We start from the raw sequence: 20,304 nt of genomic DNA on the forward strand, positions 1-20,304 counted from the left end.
TGCGCCCGAGCGCACATGTGAATGAGCTGCACAAAGTCATTTTCAGATGCAATAAAAAACCCTGGATAGCCTAGATTAGGCCCATATTCACAAATGTGTTAGCTATGGAATGAAATATCTGATATTACGATTGTCAAATACATGCAAGTGGAAGTGTATTGTTGTTTAAACACCTTTATAACGATCGCGTTAGTTGAGCTGTATGCACGATATAATTTTATGACACAAATTTTGAAATGTAGGCTTAAATCAAACACATTTTAATTCAGATTCTGTATATATATATATATATATATATATATATATATATATATATATATATATATAAACGGAAAACAAAAACAATGAAAAAAAACTGCTGGCTGATCTTTTTCGTCTTTTAACTAATGACTCATGCAGCCGTTCGCGCGGTTGTGATTTTTTTAAAAGTGGAACGTTGGCCTAATTTTACGTTTGCACGTGACTGTTTTGAACCCGTGTTTCCCCTGTGTCCGACCCGACCCGCACCCGTATCCGACACAGTTGGATATTTTTCACCTGTGTCAGCCAAATTTGCGGGTCACTCGTCGGGTACCCGAACCCGTGCAGGACTCTACTGAGGACTACAGTTATGGCTGCTGAAAATGTAGCTTTACCAAAGAAAAAAAATTACATTTTTAAAATATATTTAAAAAATAGTAAAAATCATACAAAACCCCAACATTTGAGACAAATTGTATGCCGAATGTGTTCTAGCATTTGTGTACTGAAACTGCAATTTTCTGCACCTCCAGCAAGTAGCGTATTGAGTAAGGCAGCAGGTTTTTGAGAGTGACAGCTGGGTGCAGGTGGATGACATAAGCAGGGTCCCAGTCCCCTTCCCCATGGCTGGCAATATGGCTGAGGTCATCAGGCATGGCCAGTGTGTTCACCACCAGTGGCAGGAAGCTGCTGTCTATGGCGGGGCACTGCAGCACTGCTTTAACCTCTGAGCTCACGTGAACCTGCTCCTTCCATGCAATGCATGTGGTGGACGCACGATACAAATCTTCTAAAGGACCGGCAGGCAGCAAGAACAACTGACTCCTAAAGTGATACACAGATCACGGAAAGTTACAACATAAACCACAAGAAAGTACAGGTAATGTATTTTACAGTATAGCGCAGGGATGTCAAAAACGCTGCCTGCAAATAAGAATGACAAGCAAAAACATATATTCATAATAATATAATATATTCATAATATTACGTTTTCAGCTACAGCAGGAGTCACGGAACTTTACAGTTGCTCCTCATGATATCTGACTCATGTGAGGGCAAAATTGACTGGAACTGAATATGTAATTACACTTCTCCTGCATCTATACCTGTAAGCTTCAAGGGGAACATGACACTCCTTCTCAGGCTCAGCAACCCCTACATTCACCATCCCTCCAAGTTCAGGAGAATACTTCAGAATGGCAAAAGGCACACAGAAATGGTTCTTTATCTGAAAACACATTCAAAAAAAGAAAACAATGTTGCCATGATTTTAACAGGGTCGTTTTCACTAAGGATTTCTTTATCCAGACAGGTGAACAGATGTATGCCCTCTGCAGGTAAAGTGAGCAGACGAACCTGTAGGGGGGACCGTACTGTGATGACCTTGTTGCCCTCAGTGGCATCGATCTGGAGCAGTACAGACACAGCCTCCTGTTGCATGGGTCCTCTGATATTATACAGTCTACGGCCAGGCTTGCCCAAAGGGATATTTGAAATCTCACTGTAACCTGAGGGAACTGAGGGACATTTATGATCAGGATTAGTGTACTGCATTTACCTGTAATCACATGACCTAAAAATTATAGACTATACAGTATATTAAAAGAAATTTTAGGCCATTTAACAAATAGAATAACCAGATATGACTTACTTTATTTTTGTATGGGCATTTAGGCTGTTTAAAACTTAATGACCTATCAAGAGAGCATTTTTGGAGAACACAGACATGCTTGAACTTTCTAAGAGCATATTATGCTCCAAAAATGCTGTCTAGGTAGGCAGCTCACTAGTTTTTGAGGCACAACCCGAAGCATTTGTACAGTTTAGGAGGTGTATATTGACCTTGTTACTGACCTACGCTGAGATTGAATAAGCAGCTTTCCTGCCTTTGCAGGGCAGACAGTCGTGATGAACGCTCAAAGGATGTATGCTCTAAATCCACACTCTTATCCATGGCCAATTCATGCAGTTTACCCGGTGCGGATGAGCCAGTCAAGCGCAGGTTTGCACTGTGCTGAACAATGAGTGGAGTGCCTAATGCATTGCGGATGGTGTACGGGGATTTCTCCTTCAGAGAATGGTCAAACGTGGAGGCTGTGCTCTCTGAGAAAGCCTGACAAGAGAGAAATTTGATCTTTATTATGTATAACATGCAATACTTTTCAAGGGTTTGGGGTTGGTAAGACTGTTTTTTTATGTTTTGGAAATTAGTCTCTTATGCTCACTAAAACTGCATTTATTTGATCAAAAATACAGTAAACATTGTAAAACTTTTACTAAAAAGTAAAATAATTGTTGTCTATTTTAATATGTTTTAAAATGTAATTTATTCCTGTGATGGCAAAGCTGGTCATACTTTAGTTTAGGGACTAATTTTCACTATTATCTAGTTATTAACTACAACTTTTGCCTCAATAAACACCTAATTTGCTGTTTATTAATAGTTAGTATGGTAAAGGTAGTTGTTAAGTTTAAGGATGGGGTAGGATTAAGAAATCTAAAATATGATCACGCAGAATAAAGCATTAATATATGCTTTATAAGCACTAATAAACAGCCAATATGCTAATAATATGCACGCTCATAAGCAACTAGTTAACAGAATTAGACCTTAAAATAAAGTGTTCATTAAATAAAGCATCATTTCTCCAGACTCACATGATCCTTCAGAAATCGTTTTTATATGCTGATTTGGTGAAAAGAAATGTTTTTTATTATTATTAATGTTTAAACCAGTCATGCTGCTTAATATCTTTGTGCAAACTAAGATAAAAAAAATTAAGGATTTTGGGGTAAATAGTTCTAAGGAGAAGCATGATTTGAAATAGAAATCTTTTGAAACATTTTAAATTAGTTTACTGGCATTTTTGGTCAATTGAATGTGCCCTTGCAGATTAAAATATATATATTTTTTAAAATCTTCCTACTGACCCCATCTTTCAAACAGTAGTATACATTTAACACCCTGTGAATATCACACCATTAAAAAGAATACAACTAATAGCAATACGTATTCAATTTCAAGTAAAATAAAGTAAAATAAATCCCGTATTCTGCATGTATGGGAAAAGTGAATAATGACACAATGATATTGCATGCTCAGAAAATTCATGGTTTTTGTGCGTCAATGCTGTTCTTTGGACTGTATGGTTTACCTTAGCCAGGTTGCTGAAGACACTGAGGCAGCACTTGGACACTGTGATGTTCATGGTGTCTTTGGAGCATATGGTGATGGCTGTGCGAGGGTCTGGCAACATAATGAAATCATCCCCAGGAACTGGACTTTTATCATGAATAGGGTTATTCCTCATCTACACAGAAACATAAACAAAAAATCACTAACAGAACAACCTGTAAAGCAATCTGACAGGGTGGGAATGTGGATTTACATTTGTACGCAAAAGTGAAAAAAGAGAAGCAATTCTGCTTACATCCAGTTTAAGGTTCCACCTTCGTCTCCCACTGTCCACTCTCTCAAGAAGTGGCTCCCAAATGGCATGAGCCTCATTGAAGTAATTCACCTCGAGCGCCATATCTGCAGAGACGCTGAGCAACGACGACCAGTTCTGAGCAGTACCAGTAAATGTTGACTCCGCAAGCAGCAGGGGAACAGTCCGATGCCCCAAACCGGACTCCAGTGTGACCTGCACCACCTTCACCTTCATCTCAAAGCTCTCTCCATCCTTACTGCAGTCCACATCCTTGAAGCTCTCAGTGACCTCGGAGGCTGTATCCACACCAAGGAACCAGTAGTTTGCATTAGCCACATTCATCAAGGACCAGAGGCTGTTTAGGTCATCTGATGTCTGCTGTGATGACTCTTCTTTAGGTTTGGGTGCCATGGCCGCCGTGATGGTAATGACAGTGTTAAGAATGATAGGAGAGATCTGAGAGAGCAAGACAGAGAAAAAAAAAATGTTAGTTCAACACAGATTAGATTGATATATTCCTGGGATTTGTAATGAAAACATGAGATGTTTGAACAGTACTGTATATATTTACACAGAAAATTACTAAATTCACATGATCTTGAAATACAGTAACAGTATCTTGGTACACAACAAAACAGGGAGAAAATATACTACTGTTTAAAAGTTTGAGATCAGTAAGATTTTTCAACAGAAATGAATACTTTAGCAAGAATGGAATATGTAAATCAAAAAGTGACAGTAAAGACAGTTACAAAAGATTTCTATTTTCTATTTTAAATAAATACTTTGACATTACTATTCATCACAGAGTCTTGATGTCTCAAAGAAAGAAATGAATCATCGTTGCCACAAAAATATTAAACGGCACAACTGTTTTTAACACTGAAAAAATTAAGAAATGTTTCTTGAGCACCAAATCAGCAAATCAGCATGATTTCTGAAGAATCGTGTGTCACTGAAGACGTAATGGCTTATTAAAAAAGTAATGGCTTATTAAAAAAAATTCAGCTTCACCATCAAATAATTAAATAAGAAAAGGAATAAATGTTAAAATATATTAAATATATATTTATTGCTAAAATATATTAAATATAACATTTCAAATATATATAATATTATATTATATAGAATAGAATAGAATAGAATATTAAAATATAAATATTTTTATATTTACTGTATTTTTTTATCAAATTAATTAGACTTATTTTAAAAACATCTTACCAACCCCAAACTTTTGAAACGCTATATTACATGTTCCTTTCACAGAAATATTAATAAGACAAAGAGCTAGCACCCACTTTCACTATGACCTCCTCTACAGTTACTGAACCGGTTAATGGGGCATTGGTTGGCATTTTGGTCTCAAGTTCAACAGAGCATGGTCTCAGCACCTGCAGTAAAAACAAATTAATAATTTGCAAATCACTGTAGATAATAGCAATTACAGACTGCAATAAATCTTTATTCCTGTTGTAACAATAGAGATAAAATAGAGAAACGCCAGTAAGCATACGGTGGTCTCGGCTTTGTCACCCTCCATCCTGATAAAGGGGCAGGCGAGCACTTTGAGGTTTCTGACGTTGGCCTTCATGGTCTGTCCAGTGTCTTCAGATAGCAGTCTAACATCACACTGGAATGAGGCCACCAGTGCAGGAGCATCTGCCTTCATCAGGTTAGCCACAAACACAACCTCTGGGTCCACCACAACTGCTTTCAGCTTGGTTCTTGGAGCTGAAGTTGAAGATAGATAAAATATCAAATATATATATATTTTTTCCTGAAGGGTTCCAACACTTTCTGAACCAATACATTTCCATTCCTTTTTAATGACTGTTCAAGCCCTTTCTAATGACAGACATTGTACGCACAAGCATTGTTAGCTAAAAATAATTTACAACTGATCAGAAAATATATATACTGCCTATTTCCATAACCTTTTTTAATTTATGTTGACTTTTCCAGGTCTAGAAATCACATTTTTGATATCCCCTGACATTTCCTGGCTTTCCTGTCTGTGAGAAACAACCATTCTTTTAGCAGTAGTATTCATACCTGCTTTAGGTTCACTCTGGATTTTGGGCTCTGAGACATATTTGAGTGGCAGCTGATTGGATTTGTCTCTCTGTGTAGGTGGACTTGTAGGCAGGGCTTGCACAAAAAAGTCAGCCACAGCCAACAGGAACTCCACGCTAGCACACAAATAGAGCTTCTGCAGCACAGCCTCTACCGAGCGCTCTTCCGCACTCTGACAGTATGTCACATCAATCATGGGCTCGGATGTCTCCTCATCACGCCTTCCCAGCATTCTGTGAGGAAAAATAATGTGATCAGACTAGAGGGGTGAGGCAATTAGGGGAAAAAAACATGTTAAAAAAGTGACATGACAGATGCATTTATTTTACAAAAAACAGTTATAGTAGAAACTGTAATATTGTGAAATATTATTGCAATTAAAAAGCTGCTTTCCATTTTATTATATTTGAAAAAGCACTTTAACTCTGAGATGGAAAAACTGAATTTTGTCTGTCAGTGTCACATCATTTTTTTTATTTTTTATTGTGAAATCTTAATAAAATTGACATGAAAAATCTTAATCTAAAATATGTGTAAATCACCTGGATGTGACTCTCCGAATACCGCTCCTTCTGTCATCCAGCGTGCATGTGGTGAGGATGGTGGAGACCTCCATGTTACCGTTACTAAACATTTTGCCTGAAGTCTTCATTTTACACAGCATAAATTCACCTAAACACATTGGCTCCTTATGTACAGAGGGCTAAAGAAAGAGGGACACAGATATAACACTCACTTTCTTTATCAGTGGACTTGAATCCGTAGACTCCATACACACCTGTGCAGGATCATTACTGTAGAGAGTAAGCCCAAGGGACTCCACATTAAAGCTGAATTTGACACTTTGCAGCTCAGTCTCCCTCAGTTTACTTTCAGACAGCTTCTCCACAAGAATCTCAGTGCCTACACAAAACACGCACAAATCAAGACCATCCACTGAGTTTTTCCTCTAGGAGAAGGATTACAATACAAAACATCTGCGTGTGTCCGTATTCCCTCACCAGTCACTGTACGTGCTCTGACAAGCACACTCTCTTGTTTAAGGGCTGCCTCTGAGCCGATCGGTGTGTCAGATTGAACACTGATCGCCTCTCCAATGTTCTCCATTAAAATCCGCAGAAGGACGGTCAGGTCATCTTGACTCAAAGCCACCTGGAACGGAGTCAGAAAATGTGACAACCTTCATTAATTTTCCCAGAATCACTCCAACTCTATATTATATTAATTATAACCAGATCCCAGAAATGAACCAGCCAAAACAAATTTCCACAGGCTTCATTTAAAGTCTGCATGGAATGTGACTTTAAAAGCTGAAAATACATCCTGACATTATGTGAACAGACCTTCATGGGCTTCAGATCTCCATCCACCTCTATGGCAGCCATCTTCTGGTACCATGATGCCGCCAGGTTACGTTTAACAGACAGAACAAGATTGACTGGCTCCAAGAGTTTTGAACTAGGCTGATTTGAGCCCTGCACCATGGAAATTCTGTAGGATAACAAACAACCAAGCAATTACAGGAGGAAACACATATAGAGTTGTATAATAGTCAACTAGAATGTGGGCTTTGAAAATTCATGATTGAATTAATAATCAGATCTTTAAATGGACACATATTGGATATAATACAAGTCTAAAAATCCGAGATAAGCTTTGTGGCAGTGGGCTACCTGGACAGTTTTAGCTGCGTTAGCTGTATATCCATATTATCTATGACAGCAGGCAGTGGACGACCTTCCACTGGGAGCAGAGAGAAGCTGTTTCCCACAGTAATGAGACCCAGGTCCGCCTCCACAGCATTATGGGATGTGGAAGACTGAGGGATTATGATAAGGGGGGCCTTCAGTCTGACGTCCATGGCAAGTCTGAAGCTCTTCTGAGCGAAATCCCTCACACTGGAAGCTGCTTTCTCTGCGGCCTGAGCCGTGGCAGCACTGAGAGCCTCTTTAGCTGTCTGGAAGTTATTACTGAAATTCTGTGGAGAGAAAAAGCAAAAGTAAGCTAGTGTGCTTGAATCAGCAGAGAAGCCATCTGTGCAATTTAAACTCACCAGTAATGACATGACAAATTTGTGAAGGTAGACCACTTGAATACAGCCCACGTTGAGTTTCACTTTGCCATCAACCTTTGAAGTATCCGTATACCCAGCTCCCTCAGTGGCTTTGGGTGTCAGACTCATGCTGAAGCTGAACACCTCATCGCCTACGATGGAGATGGCCTACACAACCAAAAATAACCCAAAATAAACAACAGATATTGCAGTTCACTTTACTTTACAATGGGCTGGGCGGAAAAACATTAACAATGATTATCGTTATCGATTATCGGTAATAATCAATATTATTATTCCTCAATAAAACAATAAAGTTTGATCAATGTTCGATATGATGTTTAAAACTCATACAATTAGAATAATCCATTTTACCATATAAAAATTAGGTTGTTACAATTTTACACGTTACTGTTTTTGATAATGAACATAAATTTACATCTACTCTAGCAAGTACTACTTTCAATTGAAGTTACTGTCAAATGTGCATTTCTAAGAGACAAAAAAAACCTAAAACGTTAATACCATTAATACTGCAGCCTGCACTGCAAGCTGTGCTGAAGATACACGTCTTCCAATTCAGGCAATACAAACCTGCTTCACAACAATATGACTCATTAGAACATGCAGAAACTAAGAAATTTAATTTTCTATTAAGATAACTTGTTTTGTTAAGGAAAATTGTAAAAAAGTGTTTGTCATGTTCTGACAAAAAGACAGTCTGTTTTCTACAATTTTCACTTAGGAGCAAAAGTCTACCTTTACACTTGAAAGAAATAAAGATTTTAAATTTACTGTGATAATTATCGATATCGACTGATATGAAAAATTGTATCGTGATCATTTTTTTGGCCATATCGCCCAGCCCTAAGCCAAAGTAGATAGAAATTAGATAGTGGATAGAAAAGTATAGAAAATGGTTAAAATCTGCCGTAGTGGTATAGCTAGCTTGCCTTCTTGTGAATTGTTTTAGGATCCACATTCATGACGATGAAGTCGCGCAAACGTGTGTACATGTGTGTCCGAGTTCCCTGCATCTTTAGAAAACTGTCCAAACCTAAGGAGAAGATTTATAAAATTAGCTTACCAACAAAACCAGCCTCAGAGTAATCAAGAAACAGATATTGTATAAGCAGACCAATACACCATAAAATTAAAACATTGCTTTATCACAACTATGTCATAAATATTGATATAATTCTATATGCTTTAATAAATATAATTATTTAATCAAAATAAAATATAAATACATAATAATAAATAATATTTACTAAATATTTACATCTTAAAGAAGATCCTGCATGATTTTTTATTTTAAAACAGTAGCAGTGCTGCAGTAACTTTTATATTATAATACACAAGTACATTTCCAAAATAAGAATGCAGCCTCACCCTGAATTTTGATGTCTGCCATGTTGCTCTTTTGGTCACAAACCAACACATTAAATGCACCAAGCTGCATGTTCACCATCAGGTCAATGACGTCACCGTCAGAGGGAGAGCTCAGTGCAGCTGAGACAGAAACACTACTTCATTAATTCATTCCTAAATCATGGCCAAAAAGTCCATGTCAATCAGTTCAGCGATTAGATGTATGTGTGTGTGGGTGTTTACTGGATTTAGCTGAGGTAGTTTTCATATCTTCACTCTTTTTGCTCTCTCTCTCAGGTGAGGGCAGACTGCTGTTGGACAGGGCAGTAGACAGGAAGTCCATGGTAGAGAGGAGAGCCTCAGTGTGCAACATCAAGTCTAGAGAGGAGAACTCCACCTAAAGACACACACAGGCATGTTAAACCCCTTCAATATGAACTTCTTTTGAGATTAGCGCCTCAATTTCCAAAACAGGATTTTATTTAACCTTGTTTACAGATGCTTACATTGATCTTCTGCTCAGTATTCTGGTAAAGGCTTGCAAAGTTGGGCCCATTTCGATCAGCCTACAAGACAGGAATCAAACAAATTCTCAGAGTCTCGGAAGCTCTCAACACCTGCTACATCTTAGTGTCTACACTGTAATTCTACAATTAATAATAGAGAATCTATAATCTAACACCATTGTGTCAAATATTACATAGAAAACAATTATATATTTAATCAGATCTTGATTAGTATGCATTCATTCATATCTCTAGACTTTAAACAGTACACGTGTGCAACAGACATTGCTATCTCATTTGAGAGAAATGGCCCTCAGGAATTAAAAGAAGAGCCAATCCACAAACACTAAAGAGTGCGATGGCTAAAGGCTGGATCTAACTGTCCTGATGCTTTGATCACAATATGAATTCATTTGCTGACCTAAATAAATTGTTAAAATGTAAGAGCTGAAGCCTGTCCACACATGAAATGTCCTGCCACTAGACAACTTTAGAATGGATTAAAAGGGTGTTACTTAAAACTTAATGTAAGAGGTGTTTAACAGTTTGTTTTGAGTATGAAGTTTTATAAATAGAGCTCATTTATAAGCCAAATTACATATTAGTTTGATTCAAAAAGAAGTAGTTACCTTAAAATACTTGACTTTAAGAAGATCTGCTCCTGACTCTGCAGAGGAACTGATTATACAGAGCGGTTCTCCATTTGAATCTGTAAAGAAAAAGAAATAAATCAAAAGTTCAAATAAATGAATTTCTTTCTTTCTTTTTTTAATGAAAAAATCCTGCTTTGTACTCTGAGGTTTCAAAACTAAGTGCTACAAACCAAGGAACTCTAGGCACTTCATAGAGATGTTTTTGATATATGTCGTGGCCTCCATGTCGTATTTTCGAACTTTGGTGTCAATTCCAAGCTGAGCTACATGAAGAACCAAAAAGGGACACTCTTCCCCATTTTTTGACTTTTTCAACCTTAGCATAACCTACAATGAGAAAGATACAGGATTCTCAGTTCACTCCAGATCCACTCCAAATCTGGAGTTACTGTATGACTGTAACTGAAAATAAGAACTTAAGAGAGCTTAATCACCTCCTTGATTTCGAAATTGAGCAGCACATTGACAACATTTTCACTGAAAGCACCATTGATCAATGCTGGTTGACTCCCTGTCCCAGCAGGTAATGTTTCGATCAGTCCTTCATCTACAGCTTCATCTGTGGAGGAAAAGAGGGTAAAATGAAGCTAATAAAGACAAACTTTAATGGACAAGATTACTGACAGGTTAAACCTTTTCATACTTTTAGCAGAAGCTTTCATTCCCTCCACTGCAGCAGCCCTACTTCCCTCGCCAATGTTCTCTGCTAAGATACTCATGAGGACGCCAACATCCTCCTGACCAAGAGCCATCTACAGAAGCCAGAAAATAGCAATCTTTAGTTTTCTCTCCTGAAAACTCTGATTGGGCCCCATTTTAGATTTTCGATTCAATACTTCCACATCTCTAACGTCATTAGAAACTCACGTTCATTGACATAAGTACTCCATTGACCTCCATTCCAGGAATTTTGTTGTACCAAGTGGCAGCCAAATTGCGCTTGACTAAAAGCTCTAGATTTATTGGCTCCAGAATCTCAACATCTAAACGAGCAGCACTGTGCTTCAGATCAATCCTGTAGAAAGAAGGTCAAAATAATAAATCAGAAAAAAAGCCTCTGAATCATTCTGTAGCACCAAACAAGTCGAGACTACTATTAAATATTTTTATTAATTGAAATAAAGCTGAAATAAAACATAAATATTGAATTGAAAAACTTAAATGAAAATTATATATGTTGCCTAGGAAATACATTTAATTATATAAAATTAAAGTAAATCAAATTAGAGAGTTCTGGGAAAGTTCTTCAGCTTTCTTAACTACCTAGAAAGTTTCAGTTGTGTGAGTTTTACGTCCATGGTCTCCAAAACTGCAGGCAATGGAAAGCCCTCAGCTGCCAGCAGTGAGAAGCTGTTTCCCACAGTAATGAGACCCAGGTCAACCATAAATGCATTATGGGATGTGGAAGACTGAGGGATTATGATAAGGGGGGCCTTCAGTCTGACGTCCATGGCAAGTCTGAAGCTCTTCTGAGCGAAATCCCTCACACTGGAAGCTGCTTTCTCTGCGGCCTGAGCCGTGGCAGCACTGAGAGCCTCTTTAGCTGTCTGGAAGTTATCCACAAACATCTATGGAAGACAACCAACAGTTAGTTGCAGTTTTGTGTGACTTGACATTTCAGTTTAGTAGAAGTGAGGGAAGGTCTTAATGTTACAGTCTGGGATCCACAGTGTTGAAATTTCATGCAGGTATGTTCTTGTGTTTTAAAACGCCTGAAAGACGAATTTACAACAAAAAGTTGCAAATTCAGTAATGGTGAAAATAGCAGCACTTTCTTTATGAGAGAAAGTAGGAAAGCTGATGATTACATTGTCTAGGTATGGCTGGTGAGCTGTTTTTCGATTAAAGGGTTAGTTCACCCAGATAGCAAATTTATGTAATTAATAACTTACCCTCATGTTGTTTCAAACCCGTAAGACCTCCGTTTATCTTTGGAACACAGTTTAAGATATTTTAGATTTAGTCCGAGAGCTCTCAGTCCCTCCATTGAAGCTGTGTGTACGGTATACTGTCCATGTCCAGAAAGGTAAGAAAAACATCATCAAAGTAGTCCATGTGACATCAGAGGGTCAGTTAGAATTTTTTGAAGCATCGAAAATACATTTTGGATCAAAAATAGCAAAACCGACGACTTTATTCAGCATTGTCTTCTCTCCCGTGTCTGTTGTGAGAGAGAGTTCAAATCAAAGCAGCTGGATATCCGGTTCGTGAACAAATCATTCAGTTCACCAAATCGAACTGAATCATTTTAAACGGTTCGCATCTCTAATACGCATTAATCCACAAATGACTTAAGCTGTTAACTTTTTTAATGTGTCTGACACTCCCTCTGAGTTCAAACAAACCAATATCCCGGAGTAATTCATGTACTCAAACAGTACACTGACTGAACTGCTGTGAAGAGAGAACCGAACCGAGAACTCAGCCGAGCCAGATGACGAACAAAACATTGACTCATTCACGAGTCAAGAACCGTTTCTGTCAGACGTGTCCGATTCGAGAATCGAGGAGCTGATGATACTGTGCATGTGTGATTCAGCGTGAAGCAGACCGACACACAGGGCGTCTGAACTGAACTGATTCTTTTGGTGATTGATTCTGAACTGATTCTGTGCTAGTGTTATGAGCGCCGGTAAACCGAAGGCTTGAATCAAGGGCAATCATCACAAATGACGCCATTACGTCGAGCGCAAAAGATCGGTGAACCGTTTTCTTCAACCGGTTTATTGAATCTAACTGTCCGAAAGAACTACTGGTGATCCGAAAACCGATGCAACCGGTTCTTCACTCGTGAACGAGTCAGTCTTTTGTTCGTTATCTGGCTCGGCTCGGTGTTCATCTTCAGTTCTCTCTTCACAGCAGTTCAGTCAGTGTACTGTTTGAGTGCATGCATTACTCCGGGATATTGGTTTGTTTGAACTCAGAGGGAGTGTTAGCCACATTAAAAAAGTTAACAGCTTAAGTCATTTGTGGATTAATGCGTATTAGAGATGGGAACCGTTTAAAATGATTCAGTTTGATTTGGTGAACTGAATGATTCGTTTGCGAACCGGATATCCAGCTGCTTTGTTTTGAACTCTATCTCACAACAGACACAGAAAGAGAAGACAATGCTGAATAAAGTCGTCGTTTTATTTTGCTATTTTTGGACCAAAATGTATTTTCGATGCTTCAAAAAATTCTAGCCGACCCTCTGATGTCACATGGACTACTTTGATGATGTTTTTCTTACCTTTCTGGACATGGACAGTATACCGTACACACAGCTTCAATGGAGGGACTGAGAGCTCTCGGACTAAATCTAAAATATCTTAAACTGTGTTCCAAAGATAAACGAAGGTTTTACAGGTTTGAAACAACATCAGGGTAAGTTATTAATTACATAAATTTGCTATCTGGGTGAACTAACCCTTTAAGCATGTAGAGTATGAAAATTAGAGCCAATAAAATCAAGGCATCCATATCGTGCGAAATTCCATCTTAAATTTCTGTGATTTCTACTTTAATATGTAGTATGAGTCACGAGCGCACATGCAAATCCACATATTCGCAATCAAGTCACTTAAAAATTCTGTGCCTCATTGCATTCATAAATAATGCTATAGGCTGCATTACCTAAAGTCCACTTCTTTAACAATATCTAACAGTAATATCTCACAGATAAAAAAAAAAAAAAATCATACTAATATTCTCAAGATATCCTTTTAAGAGAAACCAGCATTAAATGGATACTCCACCCCAAAATGAAAATTTTGTCATTAATCACTGACCCCCATGTCATTCCAAACTCATAAAAGCTTAATTTTTCTTCGGAAGATAATTTAAGATATTTTGGATGAAAACCGGGAGGCTTGTAACTGTCCCATTGACTGCCAAGTAAATTACACTGTCAAGGTCCAGAAAAGTATGAAAGACATTGTCAGAATAGTTAATCGGCCATCAGTAGATCAATCTAAATTTTATGTGGTGACGAGAATACTTTTTGTACGCAAAGAAAATGAAAATAACAACATTATTCAACAATTTAGCACAATTTTGGAGAATATACGCTGAACGCAAGCAACGTATGCTTTTCTGTGTCAGCAGCACTTTTAATTTTGGGGTTGAGTAACCCTTTAAAGCTGCATTATGTAATTTCTGCAAACAAGACCATAATTAGTTTAGCAACACTGACTCAAGATTTCGGAACTATATCTGAAAAATAAAAGATGGCATGATCCATTAAAGACAAGATCAAACATTTAGGTGATACATAATTCTATTTGATCCCAGTATAGCAGTGCAGAAATTCTAAATTGCAATGCTATAGTAGATAAATATCAGGTATGGGTGTGATCTTTTGAAAGTCTTTCTTATGGTTCTTCAAATTACCTAATTTCATAGGAAAAGCATAACTAAAAAATCATACCCATTTTAAAAGAGGTTATTATATATCAGTGGTGTATATATATGTAATGTAAGCAATTTAAATACTACTGACAATATTAGTGATCGTAAACTTTAAAACTGCTTCTGTTTAGCTTGAAGATCTAATGAATTGTTCTTGAATATGCAGGTTTCCTATAACCTTCCACTGGACCAATGGTTTTCAACCCCTTAAGCCACCCCTACCCCATTGTTCAACAATATCTTACAGTAGGTGGACAACAGTAGGTGGATTCTGCTATGCTATGCTATGATTCTTTTTTAAACTACTAACATTTTGCATTTTCGAAGTATGCCTTTACTGTGTGACCAGTCCATTTTGGCAAATTTTTGCTCATTATGATTTTTTTCTGTTGAATGCTGAAACAAGCGTGAACGACAAAGCCTATTTTACCTAAAGAATAATAGTTAAGCTTCAAATGGGCAACATCACGAATTAAGAATGGTTAGGATTCCTCCCGAATGAGAGAACCCAACCTTATGTTTCACTTTAAAATATAATTATTATTATTATTATTTATTTTTAAAACTAAGCCTATATTATTATATACTGCAATTATATTTATCCATTAGAATTATATATTTTTAATTCTTGTTCTGTTCTGATTAATTTGTTAAATTTAAAGGATTTGTTGTAAGGTGATGTAGAATAAAAATATCCTGTTGGTACATTATAGCATTATTAGGCCTGCTGTTATAATTTCTGAATGCAACTTATAAAATGCAACTTCTACATGACTTATTTTTTTTTTCCTCTCACAAACGTAATTTATTTTTCAGTGTGTTTTTTGTAAAAACATGCAACAAACGTAAGTAGGCGATTAATCTGTTAAAATGTGTTAATGTGGGTTAACAAATTTACATGATATACTTAGGAACAGAGTCTGGGCCTAATCTAGGCTATGTTGTTAACTATTTACAAGTGTTGTGTATTTTTTTTATCCATTTGTTTTTTCCATTGCATCTGAAAATGACTTTGTCCATCACATTCACATTGCGTGCTCTGCACAGAACCTGCCTCCTGCATTGCTCAGTTGTGGACAATTTCAAAATGTTTGATATAAAGGTTGCTGTCCCATTTTATACAGTAATTGTTCATTTGAAAAAAAAAAAATTATATTCAAGGTCTTCAGATACTATAAGATACAAGTTAATTTAGGCTATTTAACATACATTTTAAGATACATTTTACCATTTCAACTTATAAACTCCTTGAGATTTTAAAGTCATTTTAATAGTATTGAAATTCAAGTTGAATCTAGTATAAAAAAAAGGTTTTAATTGCTTAAATTATTTCTATGATATTATAATATTAAATATTTTAACTACAGTGTTTTTCTTAAATTTTTCCCAACTGCAGCTGTCAAAATGTAACACATCGGTGAGGCAAAGCTGACGGCTATTTGCGAAAATGTGCTTTGATGCGCTTGTTTGATAACTTGTGGTTAAAGCACCACTCAGTGGTCAAAAGCTGCAATTGCACTTTGCAGACGAGGCGGCGGCGACAAAAACTACATTTTGGTTGGCCACCTACTGTATGGCCACCCCATAAGGCAGAGATATGTTTTGTATGTATATGTATACTGTATTTTCTTGCTTAGTTAGAATGAAGGCAGTCTCTAAGGCCAAGTCTCTTTTTTGTTTTTATACATGGATATTAAAATTTATTTTTTTATTTTATTAATTGCATCTTTACAGTTATTTTTTTATTCATTTCTTTTTAAATATGAGAATAAATATTGGAGGTTTGTTGAGGCCCCTAGTGGGTCCAGGATCCCTTGTTAAGAACCACTGCACTAGAAATAAAACAAACGCAGTCATAAACATTGCTGTGAATGGTGTTAACCTGAATTAATGTTTCCATCTTATTTGAAAAGGTTTAACTGTGTGCACAACAAATCCAGTAGTTTAATGGGGAGAGGACATATTTCAGTGTGTGCAGAGGTGCATTTAAAATAAGCTGCAAAGCAAAAAACTTTAATGCTGCATGCCCAAACCTGTACTTCATCAGCAGAGGGGTATTGATAGCTAAAAGAGTCCTGAAAAGAGGAAGACACAATTAACGAAAACTATGAGGGGGGAAAAGATGACAGAGCAAAAAGAAAGGGAGAGACATAAACATCCAGACAAAATACAAACGAAAATACAGACACTGAGAAATACAGTTTTTTTTAAATGCTGTCTCTGTTTGTTTTGCAATTCCTAGTCATTGAGTTTTATCTACTGGTATACATTTTCAATAACTGAGTAACACCGACAAAATATGAGTAACAATACAATATGAAAGGTAAGTGGATTTACATGAATTCTTACCAATAAAGACGTAAGGAACTTATGCAGGTAGACAATCTGGATACAGCCAAGTCTCAGGATAACTTTCCCATCTACTTTGGAGGTGTCAGTGTATGCTTCACCTTCAGTGGCCCCAGGATACAATGTCATCTTAAAGCTGAACACCTCTTCTCCAACGATTGACACTGCCTGTAGTATTCACAAAAACAGAACTGGAGCACAGAAACCTGCTTGCAAACAAGCCAGAAACAATATGACTGATATCTCACCTTCTTATGGACAGTCTTAGGGTCCACATTAAGAACCACAATGTCACGCAGACGGGCAAAAACGTCTGTTTCTTTGGCCTGGACCACCACAGACGCATCAATGCCTGTTTCAACACCATCAACATGTTTGGTTGACTTGCAGAAAATTAATATATCACTTTAAGATACGCTGACTTTTAAGGACAGACACTTTCGTTTTTTCTACCTTGAACACGGATGTCAGCAATGTTGCTTCTGTCATCGCAAACAGCCACTCTGAAAGAGCCGAGTACGGCAGACAGCTTAAAGTGCAAAACACCAGAGTCCTTCGAACCCTTAGACACTAACAAAACATAGACAGTCCAGTTAAAACACTCAAACAACACACAATGTGACAATCTAAAACAGTAATGTCTGCAACATGCATTAACACAAGCAAAACAGACACTGTTTCAGACCCCTGTTAGTATAAGGCATGTCAAGACCAGTGCAAAGCTCAAGAAATATACATTAGCTACCCAAGAAAAAACCTACAAAGCAGCGTCAAAGACAACATGGATGCATGAGCAATATTTAGGGTCTACCCAATAATTTGACATCAAACGAAACACATTTGTTTTCACAGATTTTCAACACAAAAGGCGTATGTGTTATTCACACCTGTCTTCCCTGCTGCTGCTCTCTCAGCTCGTCTCTTGGTTTCTCTGTCTTTCAAAGCTGTGAGGTCTTGTGGTATTGCTGAATTCACGTAGTTGATGGTAGACAACAAAGCTTTAGTGTGAAGCAGGAAGTCCAGTGAGGAAAACTCCACCTGTGAATAGAAGTAAATCAATTACTTAATTTTGATTTCTTATAAAACTTTCCAATTAAAAAGGCTTTTATTTTTTAATTTTCTAATGAAACATTATTAGTCTTTTTAATTAGAATTTTTAATAATGTAATTTTAAGAATGCAATAAAATGATTTTGTGCATGTGTGTGTGTGTGTCTATATATATATATATATTTTAGTTTACAAAAATACATTTTTAATCAAAACATTTTTTTGACATTTTTTACATGTAAAAATAGTTGAATAATTGAATGAATAAATATATCGGATAAATATATTGAAAGAGTAAGTAAACAAATCAATTCTAGGATTACAGCCATAACTTTTTTGGAACTGTAAACTTAAACGTACCTTCAGTGCTTGTTCTGTATTATTAAATATGGTCTGGAAGCTGGGTCCATTAACATCAGCCTGAAGGACAGAAAAAAAACACGCAGACCAGCACAAATTAAACCATTCAGCTAAAACAACTCATTTAAGAGAGTCCTTTATAGAGTGTTTGGTAAGCAAAATGCTCATGTTTACTTTGATGTACTCCACTTTCAATAGATCAGAGCCATGCTTGTCTGAAGAGGTAATTACATGAAGTGGCTGATTTTGCGCATCTGAAACACATACACATGAATGAGAGCAACGGCATCCCTGAAACAACATGAAGTACTTCAAACAACAAAAGCTTGATCACACTTTTTGTGTGTGTGTGTGTGTGTGCACGTGTACCTTTTATCTCGCAGTAGTCCAGGCTGATTTTGCGCAGGTAAGAGGTGACGGTGAGATCAAAGGTCCGTATCTTACCCTCTGCACCCAGTTGAGACACATTGAAAGCCAATACGACATCCTGAGTGGCCTGCCTCGTAAGCTCCAACAACACCTACACACACACACATACATGTATATAGACACATATACATCACTTCACACTAAAACACACAATGGTCCACACAAACACGAACAGGAATCATACACAAAATAATTGTCATCAACTGATGGAATGCTGAGTGATTCTTTAATGAAATGTGGGGCTCTTGCGCCCACTGATGACGAATGGTTGTGGCATGGTGTGAACTAAGCGATGAAGAAGAACGTACTGCTTTGACTTCAAACTGAAACTGCACTTCGGTCAGTTCCTCTAAGGATGATCTGAGAGAGTCTTCATCGGCAGCCTTCTCACTGGTGTCTTCTTCAGAGTCTGAACACACATGTACAACATTAAACTTTGTGCATACATAAACTGTGAGAAAATCTGTATACGTATATGAATAGTGTCAATTAAAAACAAAAGTGTGGTATATTTTATTTATTTTTGTCTGATATTAAGTGTGAGCATCTAGTTGAATTCTGACCTGATTCCATTGTATAGGAGAGAACTGTGGGGTCTAAACCCAAAACCTTTGGCCTGGCATCAGACCGCGACATCCCCAAAACCTTCAGAAGAATATCATCATTATTATACAAACAACAGGAAATTATATGGTATGTCATTTCTGCACTCCGTTTACTTCCAGTACATATGCAGAAAGTGTGTTTTTTTTTTTTTGCATTTTAGTCAGTTGGTAACATTTTTGTAAGAAAGCATTTTAAGAAAAAAAAAGAAAAAAAAACACCTTTACTTTTAAAAAACTGTTAAAATATTATAATTTAATTAAAGTTGTATTTTAATATATGTAATTTATTCCTGTAAAAGGTAAAGCTGTATTTTCAGCAGCCATTATTCCAGTCTTCAGTAAATCTAATAACCATGATACTCTAATAATCATTCTGATGCAGTTTCATGAAACATTTCTTATTATCATTCATCAATGATCATATTTCTGTGGGAGCTGTGATATATACTTTTTTGAGGATTCTTTGATGAAGAGAAAGTTCAAAAGAACAGCATTTATTTCAAATAGATATTTTTTGTAACATTATACATGTCTTTACATTATACATGTCGTTTTATTAATGTATTGCAGCCTTGCTGAATTAATGTTTTCAGTAAGTACTCAAAAGTAATTTTTAAAACAAAATCTTACTGATCACAAACTTTTGAATGGTAGATATTTATTTATCCTTTAACATTTGCTTCGCAAAGTAAGCTAGGAAGGGCTTTTTTTTTGCTTGTTGAGGCAGTAAGTTCACTAATAAGACACAGCACAGGGCTCGTTGGGTAGAGCGACAGTGATGCTGATTGTTGATAAT

At 36.8% G+C, this 20,304-nt stretch overlaps 1 protein-coding gene across 5 annotated transcripts in view; it reads right to left on the minus strand.

The window, feature by feature from the left end:
- The window catches only part of vps13c (vacuolar protein sorting 13 homolog C), a 65,749-nt gene that overhangs the window by 18,393 nt on the left and 27,052 nt on the right, over nt 1-20,304 (minus strand). For 3 of the 5 annotated variants that reach the window (XM_059530023.1, XM_059530020.1, XM_059530024.1), the window contains 35 exons: nt 19,467-19,548; nt 19,212-19,312; nt 18,844-18,994; nt 18,649-18,728; nt 18,475-18,534; nt 17,953-18,103; nt 17,519-17,635; nt 17,314-17,417; nt 17,066-17,233; nt 16,756-16,791; nt 11,591-11,895; nt 11,195-11,342; nt 10,971-11,079; nt 10,762-10,886; nt 10,498-10,654; nt 10,304-10,383; nt 9,675-9,734; nt 9,412-9,565; nt 9,190-9,309; nt 8,751-8,854; nt 7,798-7,965; nt 7,418-7,722; nt 7,088-7,235; nt 6,746-6,896; nt 6,523-6,647; nt 6,287-6,447; nt 5,724-5,977; nt 5,185-5,402; nt 4,970-5,062; nt 3,672-4,127; nt 3,396-3,551; nt 2,095-2,353; nt 1,597-1,757; nt 1,347-1,468; nt 768-1,065 (listed from right to left, as the gene is read on the minus strand). In XM_059530023.1, the coding sequence (XP_059386006.1) occupies nt 768-1,065; nt 1,347-1,468; nt 1,597-1,757; nt 2,095-2,353; nt 3,396-3,551; nt 3,672-4,127; nt 4,970-5,062; nt 5,185-5,402; nt 5,724-5,977; nt 6,287-6,447; nt 6,523-6,647; nt 6,746-6,896; nt 7,088-7,235; nt 7,418-7,722; nt 7,798-7,965; nt 8,751-8,854; nt 9,190-9,309; nt 9,412-9,565; nt 9,675-9,734; nt 10,304-10,383; nt 10,498-10,654; nt 10,762-10,886; nt 10,971-11,079; nt 11,195-11,342; nt 11,591-11,895; nt 16,756-16,791; nt 17,066-17,233; nt 17,314-17,417; nt 17,519-17,635; nt 17,953-18,103; nt 18,475-18,534; nt 18,649-18,728; nt 18,844-18,994; nt 19,212-19,312; nt 19,467-19,548 (5,487 nt within the window). The remainder of the gene's footprint in view (nt 1-767; nt 1,066-1,346; nt 1,469-1,596; nt 1,758-2,094; nt 2,354-3,395; nt 3,552-3,671; nt 4,128-4,969; nt 5,063-5,184; nt 5,403-5,723; nt 5,978-6,286; nt 6,448-6,522; nt 6,648-6,745; nt 6,897-7,087; nt 7,236-7,417; nt 7,723-7,797; nt 7,966-8,750; nt 8,855-9,189; nt 9,310-9,411; nt 9,566-9,674; nt 9,735-10,303; nt 10,384-10,497; nt 10,655-10,761; nt 10,887-10,970; nt 11,080-11,194; nt 11,343-11,590; nt 11,896-16,755; nt 16,792-17,065; nt 17,234-17,313; nt 17,418-17,518; nt 17,636-17,952; nt 18,104-18,474; nt 18,535-18,648; nt 18,729-18,843; nt 18,995-19,211; nt 19,313-19,466; nt 19,549-20,304) is intronic. The other 2 variants (XM_059530025.1, XM_059530021.1) reach the window with 1 other exon arrangement.

Source organism: Carassius carassius, chromosome 3 (genome assembly GCF_963082965.1).
Source record: "Carassius carassius chromosome 3, fCarCar2.1, whole genome shotgun sequence".
Lineage (NCBI taxonomy): Eukaryota > Metazoa > Chordata > Actinopteri > Cypriniformes > Cyprinidae > Carassius > Carassius carassius.